General features: G+C 42.3%; 1 protein-coding gene across 1 annotated transcript; it reads left to right on the forward strand.

The window, feature by feature from the left end:
* Positions 1-2,798: 2,798 nt before the first annotated feature.
* On the forward strand, positions 2,799-9,094 carry LOC142764889 (uncharacterized). Its single transcript, XM_075865435.1, has 4 exons — positions 2,799-2,924; positions 3,002-3,090; positions 4,261-4,308; positions 8,674-9,094. Exons 1-4 carry the CDS (start codon positions 2,891-2,893, stop codon positions 9,028-9,030), a joined length of 528 nt encoding a protein of 175 aa, XP_075721550.1. The 5' UTR covers positions 2,799-2,890; the 3' UTR covers positions 9,031-9,094.
* The last annotated feature ends 11,145 nt before the right edge of the window (positions 9,095-20,239 follow it).

Here is a 20,239-nt window from a genome sequence, read left to right on the forward strand (position 1 = left end):
ATAACGTGTACGTAATAACGGTGCGTGCTATGTGACGCGATACAGAAAATCAATTTACAGAACCTCCGTGAAACAGAGCCTGCTGTTGTCCTTTAATAATAAAAATAACCCGGCACCGATTTAGCAGCAAGTTCTTCTGTAAACTGAGACGTTTTTTTAGAGTTTGAAAGAGGAATAATACTGGCGCTTTTTTCTTTGTTAGACACTAGGAACAGGGAAAAAGTATATCAGATTTTATTTGCAGTAATTATGGTGTAATTGTGAAGAAAGAAAAGTGGACCAAAAGGTAACTTGCCTATGGCAGGGAGCGAACTTGCGAATTTCGAATAACACGTCTGATGCTCTACCAACTGAGCTACCGCAATAGTCACCATCCCTTCCTCATAAAGTATGGACCTCCTAATGTACACGTGATGATCAAACTTTTTGCCTGCAAGGAAGATAGACACTAGTTCTTTTTCTGCCTTCCTTCAAGAAGCGCTTACTTACTATCTCAACCCAAATAATTTTCATTCTGCTCATGCATATTCTCAAGCCAGATGCTTTGCCCTCATGCTTACGCGCAGTGGAGCTGCACTTCAATTTGTTACTGACAACAACGACAAATATGCTTTCAAATCTAGGAAACAATGAGTAGAGGCAACGTGAAATGACAAGTTACCTTGATAACAAATGATATTGCAGTGACACAAGCGTCTCGTCACATACAAGCTTGCGATTATCGGAAGAGCAAAGGAGCATAGCAATACAATCGCGGCTAGCGCTCTTTCCAGGGCCATGCTTCACGGCACTCACGAGCACCAGGGTTGCTAACCGCAGTGTACCTGTAGGGTACTTACGCACTTTTTCAGGCACCGTAGAGTTGTATGGCACTATTTCGATTTTCTTTTGAGGCGTATGGAAATAATATTTGCTTCCACTTCTTGCTCATTGATCAGCGGAAGATACGGGCGACCGACGTGACGTCGCCGAGAGTGGCATTCCGAAATACATTCCTAAACTACGTATTTCTTTAGAATAAAACTAAGACTATTTGAGTTCTCTTGTCAACAGCATAGGGCAGACATGAGAACTAAGGCGTCCGCCTTGCTAGGCTGGGGTAACATGTAATAGAGATTACGTAAAAGAAGATCATTTTCCGGTTCGTGTGATCTTTGGAGACAGCGCAAGGAACCATGCGATTTTTTCGTGACGTGGGATGGGTGGAGGAAATAGCATCTCGTTTATGATGGGGTGGTCGTTTGCGCTTCACCAATGTCATGCGATTATTATTATTATTATTATTATTATTATTAATATTATTATTATTATTATTATTATTAGAATGTTATATTACTATGAATATTAGTTACGACCTATTATACTCCGAAAAAACTAGGGTCCTGGTCCTTTAAAAACTCACCAGTTCACGTTGCAACTTTAAGGGCTTTAGCGCAGATTAACGTTAGTTTACCCGCTTATTTTGCCACCTACGTACGTTTACACGAAAAAGTCCCCATACATCTTGAACCTATTTTAATAGACGCCAGTTCATTTACTATTGTTATCCTTAAAACCCAAGGTTTTATACATAGGCTCTCGTCCTTACATGCACCCTGGTAACTGTCTTCACAATCACTTAAACACGCTCCATCATTTCCCGGCTTTAATCGAGCATGCCTATTTATTTCGCTTCAAAAAATTTCGCTTTACAACTACACGCGTAACAACGTAACCCCACCTCGCTTCAAACAGCGAAGCACATCTCTTTGAATTATGGTGAGTGGTTTACCCTTACTCATTTCGCCTTTACCTTTCCAGCGGTTGCCCGCAGCCGGCTTTCATTCCATCTCTGCTATCTAATATATCTCTTCCTCCTCTCTTAATGTTGTTTATGATTTTACCGCTTACTCACTAGCCGAATACTTCTCATGAGTCTCCCGCTGTTTTTTTCTCTACCGTGGATTAACATTCTTTCATTACAAATTCCGGAACCCTTTCTCCTTCCATGTACAACTTTTCTTTCTTTTAATCCCGTAATCTCTTTTTCCCAGCGTAGGATCGCGAACCGGACGCTCATCTGGTTGACCTTCTTGCATTTCCGTCCTCTTGCTCTTCCTCCTCCTCCTCTTCTAATTTTCTCTATTTCCTGTTCGTTATTCTCTCTCCGAAATGTTTTCAAACCAGTTTTAAAAGTAGCTACCGATATCAGTGCCACTACACGTCTGCATGTGCTACAATGAAGTGAATTCTGAACCTGTTTATTGATACGCTGCGCTATGCTCAAGTGTTAGGCTGAAATGTAGGGTAATAGAGAAGTTCCGTATGGTAAAGTAGTGCAATTTAGACCGCGACATAGGGTACGTTCCGAAAATTTGTTGGCTACAGTGGTGAGCACTGGTTGTTATTTCTTGTTTTTTGTTTGTCTTTGCTGCCACACCTCTAAACACAAAGACGTGTACCAAGCAACGGAAGTTATATATAATAAAGACACTAAAAGAATAAAGAGCTCCCATAAGGTTTCCAAACAGTCCCATTAAGGTCAAACATAGATATACATCTGGCAGCCCAGTCGATGTAATTCATAACCCCTACCAGGTTATTGCCCTCATGATCTACATAAGTACGAAAACCACCAAAATCGTTCCCCACCGGGGCTGTGCAAGTTAGGCACGGAATACGCAGTGCGGCCCCAGATTCTGAGAAAATTTACGACGCATGCTTGTGAAAAGAGCACCTGAACAAGCAGAAAAACTGGGCCGATCTGGAGGGTATCAAAAACGGCACGTGCCAAAGCACGAACAGAGAGACGTAAACTGCGTTACCGGCAAGATAAGAGGGGGAATTCGCAGCTGCTTCGTTCTTGCCTCCCAAAAACCTTCGCAAGGCACGGTTCGTGTCACAAAACAAGATGAACTGGATTCCGCTATTCTTTCTGCTGTGCGGTAAGTACTACCGAAAACTCGTATTTTTTACGACTATGAAGAAAATGAACAGGCGGTGATTGTTCCTTAATTTGCAGGGTATTGTCAAGGTTCCTCTGATACCTCAATAAAACAAAACAGAACGAGACGCACGGTGTATCCGGTTTGGAAGCCTCCGGCAGTCAAGGTGATAACACTCATGCAATCTCAGAAAAATTTAGGGGAAGTTTATTATATCAACACTCTTCTTGTAAGTAGCCCTATAGAGTAGATATTCAATTGTATGCTTCTCTTCTAAGCTGCTCTACTGACGTTTGCTGAAAACGTTTCGCATTCGTTTGTTTCTATCGACACATCATTCAGGGGCACAGGGGACTTGTAATATTGACAGCATGTTCTAGAAGCCATGGTCAATCCTACTATTTCGTAGAAGAGTAAATTTTATTTTCAACAAAGTGAATTCGCAAAAATAAACAGGGCCTTATTCTACTGGTATGCTTGATTTTCTATTTCATAGCCTTATGCCAACGTTCTCAGCAGACACGTGGTAACTTTCCGAAATTGGCAAATCATTTCGGGTTGTTGAGAAAACACGAAAAACCATTCGCTCGCTGTATATTTTTTTGCTCAGTGTTGTAGGAGTGAATAAGGTCGTAGTTCTCAATAGTATTTACTGTGTTCTTTGTTCTCAAAGAGATTCGTAGCTATAATGTTACTACAGGTAGATTGATAACTATAATGTTATAAGGCACAGACATTCAGTGAATTATAATAAGAAATTCAAGTCAAGTCAAGTTTATCAGATATTTCCTTGAAATTACATAATTGGCATATACAGCAAGAAGTCCCAAACATTCAAGAAGCTATGATGAGGACTTCTTATGCCTACATTAGTGCTCTAATAACCAAAAGTGTAGCAAAAGTATTCGGAATAACGAACAAGGTTGATTACCTATAACCTTATGAATAATACATATAGTAATAAAATAATCAATACTGAAAAAAAGTTACAAAGGCATCATCAAAAGCAAGTGAAAAATTTACTACTAAAGAAAGAATAATCAGTACATAAACACGATAATGTAACATATTGTATTATCAATATATGGGTTATATAATAGAAAAAATTGCATACAAAAATAACAAAAAATGCTCAAAGCTGTTCGAATTCGAAACACTATTTGCACGAGTTGATTATTTCTTAAACAGAATATTCCTTGCTGGCATGGTAAAAATGCCAATTTTGTGCGATAATTTTCATTCAGAAGGCATTGAATATCAGACAGCTACGAGGTGTACGAACTGTATGAACTCTAGCGAGCTGTTCTAACTTTGGTTTTTTTTTTTTTTGGGCCAGGCTTACGAGTTATGTGGACTTGACTTGAGAGACCATGAAAAATGCAAGGTAAAAATTGATTATCACGCTCTTGATTTGCAAAACACACTTGACTGCTAAAAATATCAAGAGGCTATACAACTTCGTGGATGCTGAAAAGAACGTATATAGGACGCAAGGCTTGTACCGCGTGTTCTTCATACGTTACAGCGCTTAGCATCAGCGTCATTGGCTGCATAATAAAGTGAATAGAATAAAAAGAAAGCCGTATTTATTTAAAAAAAACTGAATTGCTGACTTGTAGTTGAACGAATAGCTTATGTCACTAGCACCACTCCGAAAAAAGAAAAATTGTGAAAGGCATCTGTGTGAAAAGATTGCTCAATGAATTAAAACATTAGTATACCAACATGTGCATTTTTATAAGTAAAACACTAACTAGTTGCGAAGAAAAAAGTACTACATATACACAGATTGGAAAAAGCGCTTACATAATAATGTCAAAGTTGTTTTGTTAATTACTTTTACTTCACCAGACATACAGTACTCTCTGAAAGTGCTAAGCATTCGTTCAGGTGATATTAAAACACTTCAGTACTTTGGATTAAACGCTAGTACGACTATTTGATTTATTTATTGAGTGGTATTTACACGTGACTGTTGCAATTATTTCGGCACTGAATGGTACAATATTGCGTATTTATATTCACGTATTGTTTGCATGAGCTGCAGTTTATCATTTCAGTTCTTTTGGAGAGTCGCGACAAGGTTTCCAATAAAAAGTATATAGATTGAAGATTTGTGAAGACAAGGCGTAGTGTCGTCTTTTACCCTATCGATTGGGTAGTAATGCGCTCTATGGATGAAACAAGTAGAAGAGGGAATTACTGATGTCGAAAACGTGGGGAACGTACGATGCCCGTCATTATCATGCCTCTAAATCAGAGTGCAGCCTTCGGGGGCAAGCGACTCATGGAAATAATTCTTGAAGAAGGATTAAAGTATGTAGCCATAAAATACCTTTCAACGTGATTTGTTGTTGTGTTTTTTTTCATTGACCTAATGTCAGCTAATAGTTCAGCCTCTTTTTTCTTCTTCTCTCCGTTTCGTTATATCGGTATCTCCTGTAACTTTTTTTTTGTTTTTGTTGTGAACTGCTCGCGTTTTCTTACATAGAACTGTGAAGGAATTTGCCCAACTAGCTACATTAATGAACCACAAAATACAATCTCGTAATGGCGCCCGTCAGGCGTCATGCGGCTCATAATAGGGCAACCTGTTTTGCAACGCTTCTCCCGCGTTACGCATAATTTATTGTGAGTGCGTTTCTCGTGAACGACTTTTGAAGCAGTCTGTCAATGAAGGATAGAACTTAAGAAAACATTTGGAAGCTTGCCGGAAAAATTGAGGCCTTCGCGGAATTTTCATACTGTGGATTAGGACTCCTAGAGATTGCCTACATTTTTGCAGCAAAGCGGTGAACGCATATAGGCTGCATTCTACCATAGCTTTAATGTGATCATTTCTGTAGCATGATGTCAACAAAACTTATAGTATTATTCTGTATAGCCTACATTATTTTGACTATGTTATCCTTGTATAAACCCTCTGAATCTGAGTAAAAAACTTTTAGCCATTCTCGCCTTTGGTGGCGAAACTTCCATGTTCGTCTCATTCCCAGCTTCTTGATATGTAGTGTTAAAAAGAAAAGCTTTGTTGAGTATCTCAAACGGGGGAAAATCTCCTCAAAATTACCTCTCCGATGAGCTTAAGATGTTATACTCAATGCTCTTACACTTTTTCGCACGTATAACGCATAAAGGGCAGAGATATTCTATTAGGTTAACTAATATTCTTTACATCACGAGAACTAAAATAATGTGCTAGGACTGTTCATATAAGTGCGTGCGATTGCAAAAAGAAGAAAAGTCTGAGATGCATGTTCAAAGTGAAGCCTCACGCGCATAAATGTTGCTATTCAAGGTCATGCAACCAATGTTTGATACAACTACGGCTTTATTCTGTGATGGCAGTATCGTGCAAACGTTCGCCATGTAGTATGGTTCTTTGGACGTCGCGACACAACCGGTGGCGGACCAAGCGTCGGCACATGCTTACTCACAAATACTGCCACATCATATACTGTTAATCTACACTGCTCTAGCATATCTGTATATTTAAGGAAGAAAAGAAAAGAAGGCGTAATTAGCCAAGCGTATAAAAGTGCCGTAACAGTTTTTCCTGTTCGTAAATTGCAGCCCTCCTTTCCTACAAGTACAATGCTTATCAGTTCATCCGCCCGGAGTATTGCTATCTTTTGTCTTCTCTCTTTCTCTTTATAACATCTTGTTCCTACCAAACTTAATTCCCCTTACCTCTTTCTGAGCACGGGGTAGCCAGCCAGTTCAGGAACTGGGTAATCTACCTGTCCTCCTGCTTATTACTTTCTTCCTTCTGCTTCTCCCGGAATTTGCACACCACTAGAACTTCAAAGCGTGAAGTCCTATATGATGCAGCGTTCATCTAACGCAAACGCACGTTAACCGATGAAGTGCTTGCAAGTGTTCATGCACCTTACAGGCCACCACGGGTCTTTTTTATAATTGGAATGTTTAGCGAAGTTTACATTCACCTCGCAAAAATGAACTGCCAAATTTTAACTAGAAATAAATTTTATTTCTGGGGCTATTTCGTCTGGCCTCCAACGTAATATATAACGTTATTGATTCAAAGACAAATAAGGAAGCTGGTCATTTAGAATGACAATTTATTTATTCGTTACACAGGGACAAAATTGAGGCTGTGATTGTATGCGAGTATACGTTTAATGAACAGATTGCATAACTCATATTAGTTTAAGGCCCTGGTTCGAGTTAGGGTACCATGTTAGCACTGCATAGTATGTAACAGTGACTGATTGATATGTGGGATTTAACGTCCCGAAACCGCCATATGATTATGAGAGACGCCGTAGTGGAGGGCTCCAAAAATATCGTCCCCCTGGTGTTCTTTAACGTGCACCCGAATCTGAGCACACGGGCCTACATCATTTCTGCCTCCATCGGAAATACAGCCGCCGCAGCCGGGATTCGATGCCGCGACCTGCGGGTCAGCAACCGAGTACCTTAGCCACTAGACCACCACGGCGGGGTGTATGTAACACTGTTTTAACTGTAGCCATGTCTGTGGTTCTTTCCCGAAGTGCATGTCACAAAGTGCATAAGGTGTACTAAATGTCAGCGTTTTTGCTGTATTCCATCTCTCTATCTTTGTAAGTAAGTAAGGTGATATAACATCGCGATTTGTATTTCTTTTTCTTATATAGTTGCACAGTACTATTGTGCTCCTTGACAGTGTCAGTGTTGCCAGGGTATTTACCTTTTCCTCACACCCTCTATAAGATTGCGCCCAGTGAGTGTGGCTATTTCGTCGAGTAAGTAAAGTTTTTTTTTTACACGCAACTGCTGGCTTAGATGTTTAGTCAACAAACTTCTGAGGCAACGAAGCTAGTAGACATTTGTTTACAGAACGTTGTAATTAAGTTCACAAAACACAAAATTAGGTTGTTTCTTAATCAATATCTGTCGATTATTAGCGTTTTTCTGGTTATTACAGATAGCCGCAAACAACACACAAGCGATACCACGTGATAAACCCGTGCAAACGAGCATAGCACAGAGCCTTGAGTGCTGCAACGACAAAACAGTAACAATGACAGTGGCTCTGCGATGACGCACATTTACTTTTGCAGTGTCAAGTGCGATAACCGCTGCATCTGCATGGGACGCTGCATACGCTGCATCGCTGTCACGAACCTTCGCGAAAGAAGCATATCGTTTATGCGCAAAACGTTAGAGAGCATTGCAATTACAGTGTGAAAGCGTTTGTCACAAGCTGTGTTTTTTGCATTTTGTGGGCTTCTGTAGTAAGCAGAAAAACACTAATAATTGGCGGATACCAATTTCAACTGTCTGATCAAGTGTATCACAAATCGATGTAAAACTTTCTGCATAGCATTTTATGATTGGCCTTCTTGCTTTAGAAGCTTGTTACATTAATATGATGGAATAGTCAAATAAGCGAAATACACAAACTAGTCTTATTTGTTTCATGTAATACGAAAAAGCAAATATTTCGACTCGTAGTCGTAGAATTGATGGACTTTTTTTTTTGTAAATCTCACAGAAGACAGCTGGCGCACTCTTCATATCTTTTCTTATTTAGCATCATCCTATATTGATGGCTAGATTACGCTGTCTTTAGAAATAGAAAAGTTGTGCTTCAACGAGTACAACTGATACTGAAAAAGACTGGACTTCCGCTGCTTTTTGTTTCCTTCGCATTCACTTTAGCGCTGCGTTTCCATCTGTATGAACATGAACCAAGCTGTCCACCCATGTCTAACATTGTTGTTTGAACGCTTTTCAATGACAGCTGCCGCCATGGTGCGCTACAGGCCGTGGCCGGTGCTGTCGTGGAGAGTGCATCTGCCCAACAATGTTCAACCCGTGCTCCTCACTGCCGGAAACAAACACCAGGGCGCCCGCGGCGACAACTAAACGAAGGGGGCTGTGCATGCGGGATTGCGCGTTGAACTGCTACAAAGCATGCCACTATGGCAGGCAGAATGGTCGTTGCGAGCGGACGCGTGACTCGTGCACTCCTGCCTCTAATTTCACCGAACCCCGACATTTCGACCGGATCCCCCAGATTTCCGCTGCATCGCGAACGTACGACGCATGCAAAGATAAATTTCACGGTGCATGTCTTACGGGATGTGCTCGCCGTTGAAAGCACCCGAAAAATTGTGCGGGCGCATCACACTTTATGTAATAAAGATGCATATGGTGCCTCACTTTATGTAATGAATATGCATTTGGTGAACAGAAGAAAGGAGGTCCTTTAAGCATTCGCAATGTCGAACTTCGAGAACTTGGACAACTAAAAAGGACGTGTTTAGTGATTTGCAAAATTATGCCAAACATTCATGTTTCGCGCTCTATCGGATTACATTTGCCCCAGCCACGTGTCGAGTGGTTGCATATTTTTCTCTCTAAACACTGTGAGAGATGTTTATTACATGCAGGACGACGAAAACAATTTGCGAGGTATACAAATTTGCAACTGATGAGAATTTCTGCAAACAAATACTGCAACCAATGGACCTTTCCGAAAATTGCAACGCCGCGCCTTCCCATGGTGGATCGGCGCTGGGGCATTAAGGGAGAGCGGAGCGCCGGCGGTCAGAGCAGACGACGTATACACGCTTTCCCGCTTTCGCCTGCTTTCATCGCGCGCCGTGAGTGGTTTTAGCAGGTGTAAGAAGCGGCTATTGTGAAGAAACGCTTCTTCTAACAGCTCTGACTTTCATTCATGCATACTAAACTGTGTTGTTCGTCACAAATAACCGTAATCATCACTGAACCATGCCGAATAAGGAAAATGGCGGACACGCTTGCTCGGTTCTGGGATATGATAAACTGATAATACGTGAAAGTCACTGAACGTTTCACTCACTGCTTACCCGCCACGGTGGTCCAGTGGCTAAGGCACTCGGCTGTTAGCCCGCAGGTCACGGGGTTGAATAGCAGCCACGGCGGCCACATTTTTGATTGCGGCGGAAATGCCTTAGGCCCGAGGGCTTCAATCGCTAGAGCCCTCCACTACGGCGTCTCTTATAATCGCATGGTGGTTTCGGAATGTTAAACCCCAACGCTTATTTTATTCGTTCATTGCTTAGTGCTACCTCATGGCTTCGATGTTTGTGGTGCAGCTAAGTTGGACCTTTGTTATCTGTGTCCTCACTGTGATTACGGGGCAGGAATTTTACACTTGCAGCTTACCCTGCAATGAACTACGCAAGTTTGTTAAGGAGAAAGGCTTAGATACCACGTAATAAACTCTCAGGGTCCCCTATTTATCCGCCTAAGATGATTTGATAGAGAAGGCCATTTTGTGTTTCTTTTCAGTCGGTGTACTGATCCTACCCCGCCAGTCTATGACTGTCAGCAGGGCTTTGCCGTGGGTGCGAACCACTGTTGCGTCGCAGCTGGGAGAGAGCACTGGTGTAGCTTGGGCGTGGGCACGTGCCGGTGTGGCTTGAAGGGGGCCAGTGCCCCTTTTGCCACCCCCGGCCGACGCCCCAGCCCGCAACCATTCACAACGCCCTTTGAAAACTTGCTGTACATAACGAGGTTTTCACTGCCTCTCAAAACGGAGGCAGTGTAAAACTGATATTTCATTGCCTGTATGATGATACCACATTGCACCAAGCTCGGACGTCATGCGATGACGTGTCACGTTCAGTCATGTGACGTTTTGATGACGTCACAATTTTGGCGATGTCTGACGTCATATATGTTGTCATCACGCGGTGGTTTTTTTACGATCACTCGACGTCACCGATGCAAGACGCAAACGGTCGAGTTTCAGGTTTGATGAGGCATCTAAGGTTTTTGCCTAAAAACAAAATTGACCGTTAGTGGTTTTGGTGCCCGCGGCGTCGGCGTCAACAGGAGTGCTGCAAAAATCATCGCTTGATGGCGTCACCACATGACGTCGTCGTGACATCACGGGTCACCAGAATGTTTAAGGTCATTCTTATGGCCCTATGATTCCGTCATGAAACGACATCATCGCTTTGCACTGCTTTGTTATTGTGTGATTGGCCCACCAATCACAGAGGCCGACCAGAACAAGGTAAGGTGCTGAAAGTTTGCAATGTCTCCAATCATAAATCAGTGCAAGGCCACTTTAGGTGCAGAAAACATTCCCAGAGGGGGGGGGGGGGGGAGGATCAATAAAATGACTGAACAAAAAGAATCAGACGGCTGTTGCCTTCAGGTCGCTTTGGGTGAATACATGAGAAAACCTGCGTTTTTTTTTGCGCTGTTACGTAGTGTTTATTTAGCTGTTAACAGCATGGTTACGTTCAATCGCGTATGCTATTTGGTTGCCATAAACCTAGAGGCCTCACCTATTTTTGCTTCGTGCATCTCTCTCTCTCTCTTTCTTCTGTGTTAAGGCAAAGGAGCGCTAGATGTAGTTTAACGATTATACATACAAAAGCTACACTCACCGTCAGTATTTTTTTTCACAATTTCAGCTTATGGAAGCGCTGCTGTGGCCATCTATATTTTTACCACACTGAATGAGGCTTTCCGAATTGCTTTTAAAGTCATTCTGACCATTAACAGCCTTCCACAGTAAATCAGTCTGACTTAAACCATCTGTGCCCAGACAGTGAGTGCGTATTAGCACCGCAAGAATGTTCATGTAAGAATTTTCATGGGAGCCGACACAGTAAAATAGAATAACGGGTGAATTATGTACACTGACGCTCATTCTGTTGCATATTTCTTCCAATTGTTAACTAGTCATTACCTTTTGTGCAGTCAGGTCCAAAATTTGTAGGTTAATTTCCTACTCACAGTTGTGGAAACAAGAAGTACGCAGAGACAGCAGGTTTTACGCTGTTTGAAAGCAAATACTCCATGCGAAGTATCCACTCTATAGACGTGCTGCTAGCTGATTTTTACTACTCTCAGTGTTTGAAGTGCAAACTTTCTCAAACGAAGCATTTAGAACAGGCAATTAGCATTCAAATATACACAGCATAGTGGGGCTAGAACTCACTTATAAGGGTGGAAGTTCGACATTATTATTCGCGAGGTGCATGATCTTGCATTGCGTACCACGCGGAAGCATATTGTCATGACGTCAAAACAGGGGTCTTGCCGTAGAGATTGAGGCACCAGAAGCAGGTCAATCTTTTTAATTAGAACGCGCAAGCGAGTTCTTCTTCTTCGTCCTTTTCGTAGTCCTTCAAGGCACATGCACAACTGCCATCGTCTTTCTTGAGCAAGCACGTGACGATATTACGAGTGACAGTCCCCGATATAATTTACTAATAGAGAATCTGTACGGCCATACTGACAATAAAACAAATGACAAAAGCTTCCGCTAGGTGAAAATACGATCAACGAAGCACAGGAGACCGAGTCGCCGCAAAAGCCGAGAAAAATTTCCAATTCGATGGGCGTTTTTGCGGGTACGTGAGCAATTTCCCAAGTCATTAACAAGTCAAGGACAGCGGTGTTTTGTGACTACATATATGTTGCTCTGGGTGGTGCCTCTTCTGTGAGTGCAGATTGAAGCAGGGTAATGACGCGCGACATTCCCGCAACGATGCGTTCGTACAACCGCGCGCCGTGGGAAACGGGGTGAGCCAACGCTTCCGCGAGCAGACGACACTCCGCCGGCGCTGTGGTTTCCCATAATGCTTTACAGCGGCCGTAGGAAGGCGCGCGTCAATTTCTGAAAAGGTCCATGGGGGACGTGTTTTCACTTGTCTTTCAGTACTAAAAGTGCTTCAAGACAATACAAAAACGTTCCGAATATTATCAATATTAGAATTCAATATTTATTTCAAAGAGCAAAACTGAAGCTTAACACTCGAGAAACTGGTCTTTCACACGACAGTGTTCCTCTCAGTACGTCTTTGTAACTTCCTAACCCTCTCTACGTTGCCTTACGCTTTTGGTGCATTGATGCGAAAAACGGCCATGGTGTATACATATAAATCACAAAGAAGGAGTATAACTTTTTGTCCATATCAAGCAAGTACTTATCTGAAAGAGTAAAACACAAATGCCCCACTGACTCATGTCAGTAATACAAAAACTTGAAAAAGAGTGTCACAGTGGCACATGAAAGCACCATCCTGTGATTGCAATGACCGGCATTTTGCAAACGACAGCCGCAACAAGTGGCCAAAGGATAGCACCTGAAGCCTTGCTAAATACTGCTGCGCGCACTTAGTTTCTAGCCGTAAAAAGTCACCTAAAGCTGCGCGTGTTGCGATTATTCATAACCCTGGGTTCTGTTCTTGAAAAGCTGCACTTCATCGTATATTCTACGCATTTTTGGCTCGTTTGCATGTGGTTTACTTTGCTGTCAAAATCATCGTGTATTGTTGTTATACCTGAATAGCTGCCCACTTCTCAAGATGCATAAAATATCAAGAAAAATATTCCGTCACCACCATTACCACTTAGCGATAAACAGGACAATTCTACAGGGTATTACGTTTAGATGCATTATTCGTTGGAGTTAACGGGGAAATTTACAAAACAAAAATACTGCATCTAGGCGTTAGAATTACTTCGCTGAAAAAGTGAAGGAAGAGAAAATTATCCAGCATATTGAAGGGTTGATTCTTTCTACCTAAACAAGAGTAAAATCCAGAAGCTTTGTAATAAATTGAATAAATTTGAAGTCTATTTTTAGCCCTATTACCACCCTTACAAAACTGGTAACACATTTTTCTCGAGATCACAAAGGCTTAAGTAAAATATAAGGGGTTTAGTATTGCACTATTAGCAATGGCTTATGTGTGACAGAATTTTCGGGGCAGATGAGAAAGGGGCACGTATGTGTCACACTGAAGTGCAATGGAATAAACCCGAAACGTTGCAAATGCCAAGTAATATTGACAAAGGAGGTGGTTTTCGAGTATTTCTGTATTTGAGATCAACTATAGTCGTCTCAACAATTTTACCTATAGCCTATTTTATAAAACTAAATCCAAGCTGTCGAAGCTTTCTCTGCGTCTTCCAACCGACTGCAATACATCTTCAGATAACGTAGGTGACCAATCGTCACACATTCACAAAAGTACTGTACTTCGTTCAGAAAAAAAAAGTTGGCAGTAGCTGTCAACACTCTCAGCAGATCTCCACCTTAAGAGCAGCTGTACATGGAGCTTTCATTTATAGTTTTTTGAGTTTGAATTGATTGGTTTTAGGAGCTTTTTTGTCAATAATTGTTGTTTGAAGCTGTTTATGTTTTCGCTGTGTCCTTCGACCGACTACAATAGATCTTCAGTTGACATAGGTGACTAACCAACACACATGTACAGCAGCACACAGCTCAAGGCAGATTGGAAGATTTCCACCGTTTTTCAACGCTGCCACAGAATATTCGATTTTAGAGCAGCTGTGCAGAGCGTTTTTTCTTACCGAGTCTTTATATTGAATTCAAGTATGCTATAACTTTTTTGTTATGGCTTGTTATTTTATTGTGATTTGAAAGGCGTTGAAAGCTTTTAAGCAGCAATAAACTTCTGTTCCACAAAGTCGGCTCCTTCGAGTTTTTTTACCAATCCACGGGCACGCCACAGTTTATGCATTGTGAGAGGCAGGATCGCTTTCTTTTGTTATTGTTAATGGCAATAATTGCCTCGTGGGTATTACTGACATATCTATTTATTTTCGAAAGAGACCGAGAAAAGCCTTCTTCAGAAAGAAAACTAGATTACTCCACCGCATGCATTAAACAACGCAAGGCCTATTCACCAGAAACGACTTGAACTTTCACTTGTCCGAGTACTACCTTCATGACTTCTTCCCAGCTGATTTGCCAGATTGACGCGTGTTAGTTTTGTATGTTGGGTGTCCAAGGCTCCCGCCCATGGCTGCACGACCACGCGGACAGCGTCAAAAATGTGGGTGTCATCAAGGAAGCCACCGCCAGTCAAGCAGAGTGGAGACCTGCCCTAGCCTTGAATAAAGGGCTGAATATAGGCAGTCAGTAGAGAGTGAGAGAGCAGTCAGTAGAGAGTCAGGAACGCCTCACCAGGGTGGCTTAGTCTATTGTTAAAGAGTGGGGTGGATAAGAGCACCTTCCGCTGCTGTTACGCACGCCGTCTAGTCTAGCGATAAAAAAAATGGCAGCATATCCACGGAGTGAATGGTGGAGAGTGGGGCGAAGCATTCGTCCGTCAATTCGTTCTTGCTTCCGTCAGTCCATGCGTCCATCTGTGGGACCGTTCATGCGTGCGTCTGCTCATGCGTCCGTGTCCTGCGTTCGTCCATGCATCCGCCCCTGCATCCTTTCATGCGTCCATCTATGCATCTGTCTGTGTGTCCGTTCGTACATCTATTCAACATTCCAAATACCACCACCTCGCATCTTTTCATCATATATTGGATGGATGGATTTATGGATGGATGGATGAATGGATGGATGGATGGATGGATGGATGGATGGATGGATGGATGGATGGATGGATGGATGGATGGATGGATGGATGGATGGATGGATGGATGGATGGATGGATGGATGGATGGATGGATATGGCTGTACATTTTAGATCGGGCGGTGGCTAGTGCCACCAAGCTGTAATACTTAATGAACCAAAAACTAGATTTATTTTTTTCCCTTAAATAGTGAGGTTGAGGATTCGTACTTTGCAGCGAAGGGTTCAATTTACACTAGTGCCTTGACTTTAGCCACCAATCGAATAACCTCCTTCTAGTTAATTCTACCCGCTTAAAGTCTATTTTGCCCTCACTGTCCATAAACCCTAGTGCTTTGAAAAACTCTGCGCCATCAAGCTGAACTACAGGATGAAGCCTTTTACAGAACATCATCAAGTGTTCGGCAGTTTCTTCTTCCTCTCCACACGCACTGCATATAGTGTCTACCCCTTCGTATTTGGCCCGATATGTCTTGGTTCACAGTACTCCCGTCCTGGCCTCAAACAGTAGAGAACTACCCCGAGTATTATCACAGATCCTTTCCTTGGCAATTTCCTGCTTAAAAGTTTGATAGATCTCTAGTGCGGACTTCTTAATCATGCCCATTCTCCACATGTCAGTCTCCGTTTCCTTCACTCTCTTCTTAACCAATAGTTCTTTATGATTTGGCCACCTGCTGTTTTCTAAGTATTTACCAGTAAATTTTCTGGTTCGCTTCCTCCATTTTGCATCGACAATCTTCATGTGCAAGTAGCTAAAAACCTTCCTAGCCCAACGCTCCTCCCCCATTTCTCTAAATCGCTTCTCAAACTTTATCTTGCTGCTAGCTTCCCTGCCCTCAAATGATGTCCATCCCATATCACCTTGTGCTCCCTGATTTGATGTATTCCCGTGAGCTCCTAATGCAAGCCTACCTATTCCACGTTGCTTAATTTCTAATCTTGCTTGAACTTTTGATCTCATGCACAAGACCGCATTGCCGAACGTCAGCCCAGGAACCATGACCGCTTTCCACATTCCTCTCACAACATTATACCTATTGTAATTCCAAAGTGCCCTATTTTTCATCACTGCATGCCTGCCACCTTTAGTCGTCACGTATATTTCGTGTTCTCTCAGGTATTCGGTCCCATTGCTTATCCATACGCCAAGATATTTGTATTTATCTGTTATCTCTAGCGTGACCTCTTGTATTCTAAGCTCACTACCTTCGTTGTCATTGAAAATCATGACTTCTGATTTTTCTTTACTGGATCTAAAAAAACCTATCTTCCTCATTACCGCAGATGTCCATCAATCTCTGCAAATCTTCCTTGTTTGTGCCATTAGCACTATATCATCTGCGTACATTAATGCTGGTTGTGCCTGATCAATTATTTTTCCTTGTTTGACTAAAAAGAGGTTGAAGCTCAGTCCACTTCTCTCTAATTTGGCCTCTAATCCTTGTAGGTACATCATGAATAATAAGGGTGACAGGGGACACCCCTGTCTAAGCCCCCGTTTTACCTCTGCAGACTGGGATACCTGTTTTTCCCACTTTATAACTACCTTGTTACCTTTATAGATATCCTTTAAGAGATTAGTGACTACATTTTCCACGCCTAGGGTGTCCAGTATTCCCCACAATTCCTCTTGATTCACGCTATCGTACGCTTCCTTGATATCCAAAAATGCTAGCCACAGGGGCCCGTGTTCTTTTTCTGCTATTTCGATGCACTGCGTCAGTGAGAACAGATTGTCTTCTAACCTCCTGTGTTTCCGAAACCGTTTCTGCAGTTCCCCCCGTACCCCCTCATCCTCTATCGAAGCCTGCAGTCTTTCCTTTATAATCTGCATCGCCAGCCTGTAGACCACTGCTGTCGCTGTTATAGGACGGTAGATGTTTATGTCAGCTTTGTCCCCCTTTCCTTTATAGATCATGCTCATCCTGCTAAGTTTCCATCCATCGGGAAATTCACCATCGATTATTATTTTGCTCACTGCCTCTCTCAAAGCCTCCTTAGACTTCGGACCTAATGTCTTTATCAGCATAATTGGAATGCCATCTGGGCCTGTTGATGTACTACTAGGAACCCTTTTCTCAGTCCTTTCCCACTCTCGTTGTGAAAATGCAGCCATTGCACTACTTCATTCGTCCTTCTTTATTGTGGTGCATAAAGTAATTTTTGTTGAAATTTTTCTGTCACCCTTGTTCTTATATATTCAATAGCTTCGTCCCCTTCTTGCCTAGCACCTTGGGCTGTAGTTTTAAACCTCTGCTCTAGGCTCGTCTCACTTCATAGGGAGTTTAGATGGTTCCAAAATTTCGCAGCTGCCTTTCTATCTTTCTGATGTACTTCTGCCATCCACTGAGCTCCCTTTTTTTTAATGTTTTCATTGATCAGAAGGGAGGCATCCCTGCTACAGCTTAGAAAGGTTTCCCATTTTTTTTTCAACATCATCTGTCAGTTCAACCCGCTGCTTAGCATGTCTGTGTTCCCAGGAGGCTTCCTGACGTTTTGCTATGGCTCTCTTAACTTCCTCATCCCACCAACTTTTGGGTTTGTGTCTTCCTTTCTGGGTTGACTTGTCACGCTTCTTAGCAAGCTCTAGCTCAAAGAGTCTAATTAGATTCGTGTATGGACACACTGTGTTATTATCCTCCATGATTCGTTTCTCAATTTGTTTAGTGGCTACTTCAATTTGCCTTTCTGGATAAAAACTTTTTTGTAGTTGCTCATCTTGTCTCCTTCCCACTTTGACTGCTCTTCCAAAACTTAGCTTGATACGTTGGTGATCACTACCCTGACTTCTGGAGCCACCTTCATCTATGTGCATTCCCCTGAGCTCATCATACATCCTATGTGACATCAGTGCAAAATCTATCGTCGACTGCAGCCTTCCTACCTCCCTTGTTATTTGCCCTTCACACTTCTCGGTAGTGTTGCAAATGGTCAAATCAAGCCTTTCACACATATCCGTGATCATTTCGCCTGTCGGGTCGGTATACCCATCTATATCTTCTATGTGCGCATTCATGTCTACTAGTATAATTATCTCGCACTCTCTTCCTAACTCCTGAATGTCCTTTGATATACCCTCTACTATTGCCTGGTTTTCATCTCTGGCCTTTGCTCCCGTCCACAAGTACACGAAACCAAGGAGTGTCACTTGACCTGCCACTTTCCCTTTCAGCCCTAAATGTTCGTTGTACTCCTGCTTGACCCTTTGCCAGTCTGAACTTTTATGAATGAATGCCCCTATACCACCCCCCTTTCTGCTGCCTTCTGTTCTATTACAATGTTCCCACGCGTAGTCTGGATTCGCCATATAGAAGCACCGCCATCCAGCGGACATTTCAAGGACTAAATGAGAGGTGACACATGCACTTTTTCGGACGGCTTGCGCTTCTATTCTACTTCCCACCTTTAACCACCTCGAGTTCATGGTACATACTAGTCCATTGTATTCACGGCACTGCGGCTCAACGCTCGCTAAATTTTTCTAAAACTAAGAAGGTTACACCCAGCGAGTATAACGTAGCAACCCTTTCTTGTCGGATAGCGCTAATGTACATGCCAATGGCTGCTAATGGGGAATGAGAGACAGGAGCATTCGCCTTTACGGTAAGGCGCACGCAGTGAAGTTTTTATTGTTAAACAAAGCACAAGAGAAATCTCCCACTGGCACCACCTTGCAGGTCGAAATGTTACACTTGTTACACACTACGACTATGAATACGACAACGAGGGACGAACGGGTGCCGCTTTGAGGAGCTTCGCCCATAAAAAGCAACAGTTTGAAAGGCACTTCGTGGAAAGATGAGATAAAACAATGCTGAAGTCGTACGCGAGTCATTCGCGCGTCAAATCTCAACGTTCGCACATCTGCTACACTTGGAGTAGTAACGATTCTCTGCCCTGAAGGAACCGTTCATTTTTTTCTGTCACAAAACACGTGCGCTGGAAAAAAGCAGCCCACAAGAAACGAAGATCATTGCCGTTCGGGCTATTGACGAAGATTGTCAGCATTTTGTTTGTTTACTTTTGTTCGTATGAAACCGTGTATAAGCGTTGGAGCTAGTATAGTCGACGCTAGAGAGGTGGGTCAATATGTGGCTCCATGTAATTTTTGCGCTGGTTGTCTGTGATGAGCGTGCATAGTGGGAATATCCGTGTGTTTGACATTTTGAGGGAAGTTTTTATAGAACGCAAATTGCAGAAGAGGCGCCAAACGCATAAGACTCGGCGTCGATGGCATTAGAGAAATACAGCCCTCAAATGCGCTTTGTAACAGAACAACTGCCTAGTGAACTACGTGTACATGCAGTTGCCTATGCACCGTTTAACTGAAAACGATGCTTCCTCGATCATGCTCCTGCAGGGGATCATCCATTTCTCATATTGAAACCTGATATTTTTTCCCAGTCGTCCGTAATTTTACTTTTATCACAAGTTTGGTAACCTTACCATAAATGAACAAAAAATAAATAACTTTGTTATCATTTCGTCACGCCATTTGTTTATAAAATTAACCAAGATTATATATAGAAAACACAACGACAGTTTGCGGGCAGGAAACGTAGCACAAAAGCAAACAAAGGACGAGAATGCTGGCTTGTTGTTTTCATGCGTTCACTCAATTTTTCTGTAATATCACTCTAGTAAATTTTAGATCATGAATATGAACTTGATGCAGCGTCATTCAGTAGTATTTAAGAGCACTTCAGAACCAGAAGCTTTACGGAACCACTTGCTCCGTTTGGGAACAAGCAAAGTGAGTATTGGTTTCTCGCTGAAAAAATTACATAACTGTAGAGTTTAGCAAGACAGATAAAGAATGTAGATAAAGGCAGCTATATTAAACAAGGCTTCGGGATAGACTAAACATTTGAACATGACGTAAATAGTGTTTTTTAGGCATGCAGGAGTTTTACTTAGAACATTCAAATTCAAACGGAATACGCGACAGCAGACCGCAGA

Source organism: Rhipicephalus microplus, chromosome 6, assembly GCF_043290135.1.
Source record: "Rhipicephalus microplus isolate Deutch F79 chromosome 6, USDA_Rmic, whole genome shotgun sequence".
Classification (NCBI taxonomy): Eukaryota; Metazoa; Arthropoda; class Arachnida; order Ixodida; family Ixodidae; genus Rhipicephalus; species Rhipicephalus microplus.

What these genes read in the sequence shown, in the direction of transcription:
- LOC142764889 (XM_075865435.1), top strand. Translation starts at nt 2,891, where the DNA reads ATGAACTGGATTCCGCTATTCTTTCTGCTGTGCG. An exon ending in GCTATTCTTTCTGCTGTGCG is followed by an intron (nt 2,925 to 3,001) that starts GTAAGTACTACC and finishes CTTAATTTGCAG; the next exon opens with GGTATTGTCAAGGTTCCTCT. An exon ending in GGAAGCCTCCGGCAGTCAAG is followed by an intron (nt 3,091 to 4,260) that starts GTGATAACACTC and finishes TTTTTGGGCCAG; the next exon opens with GCTTACGAGTTATGTGGACT.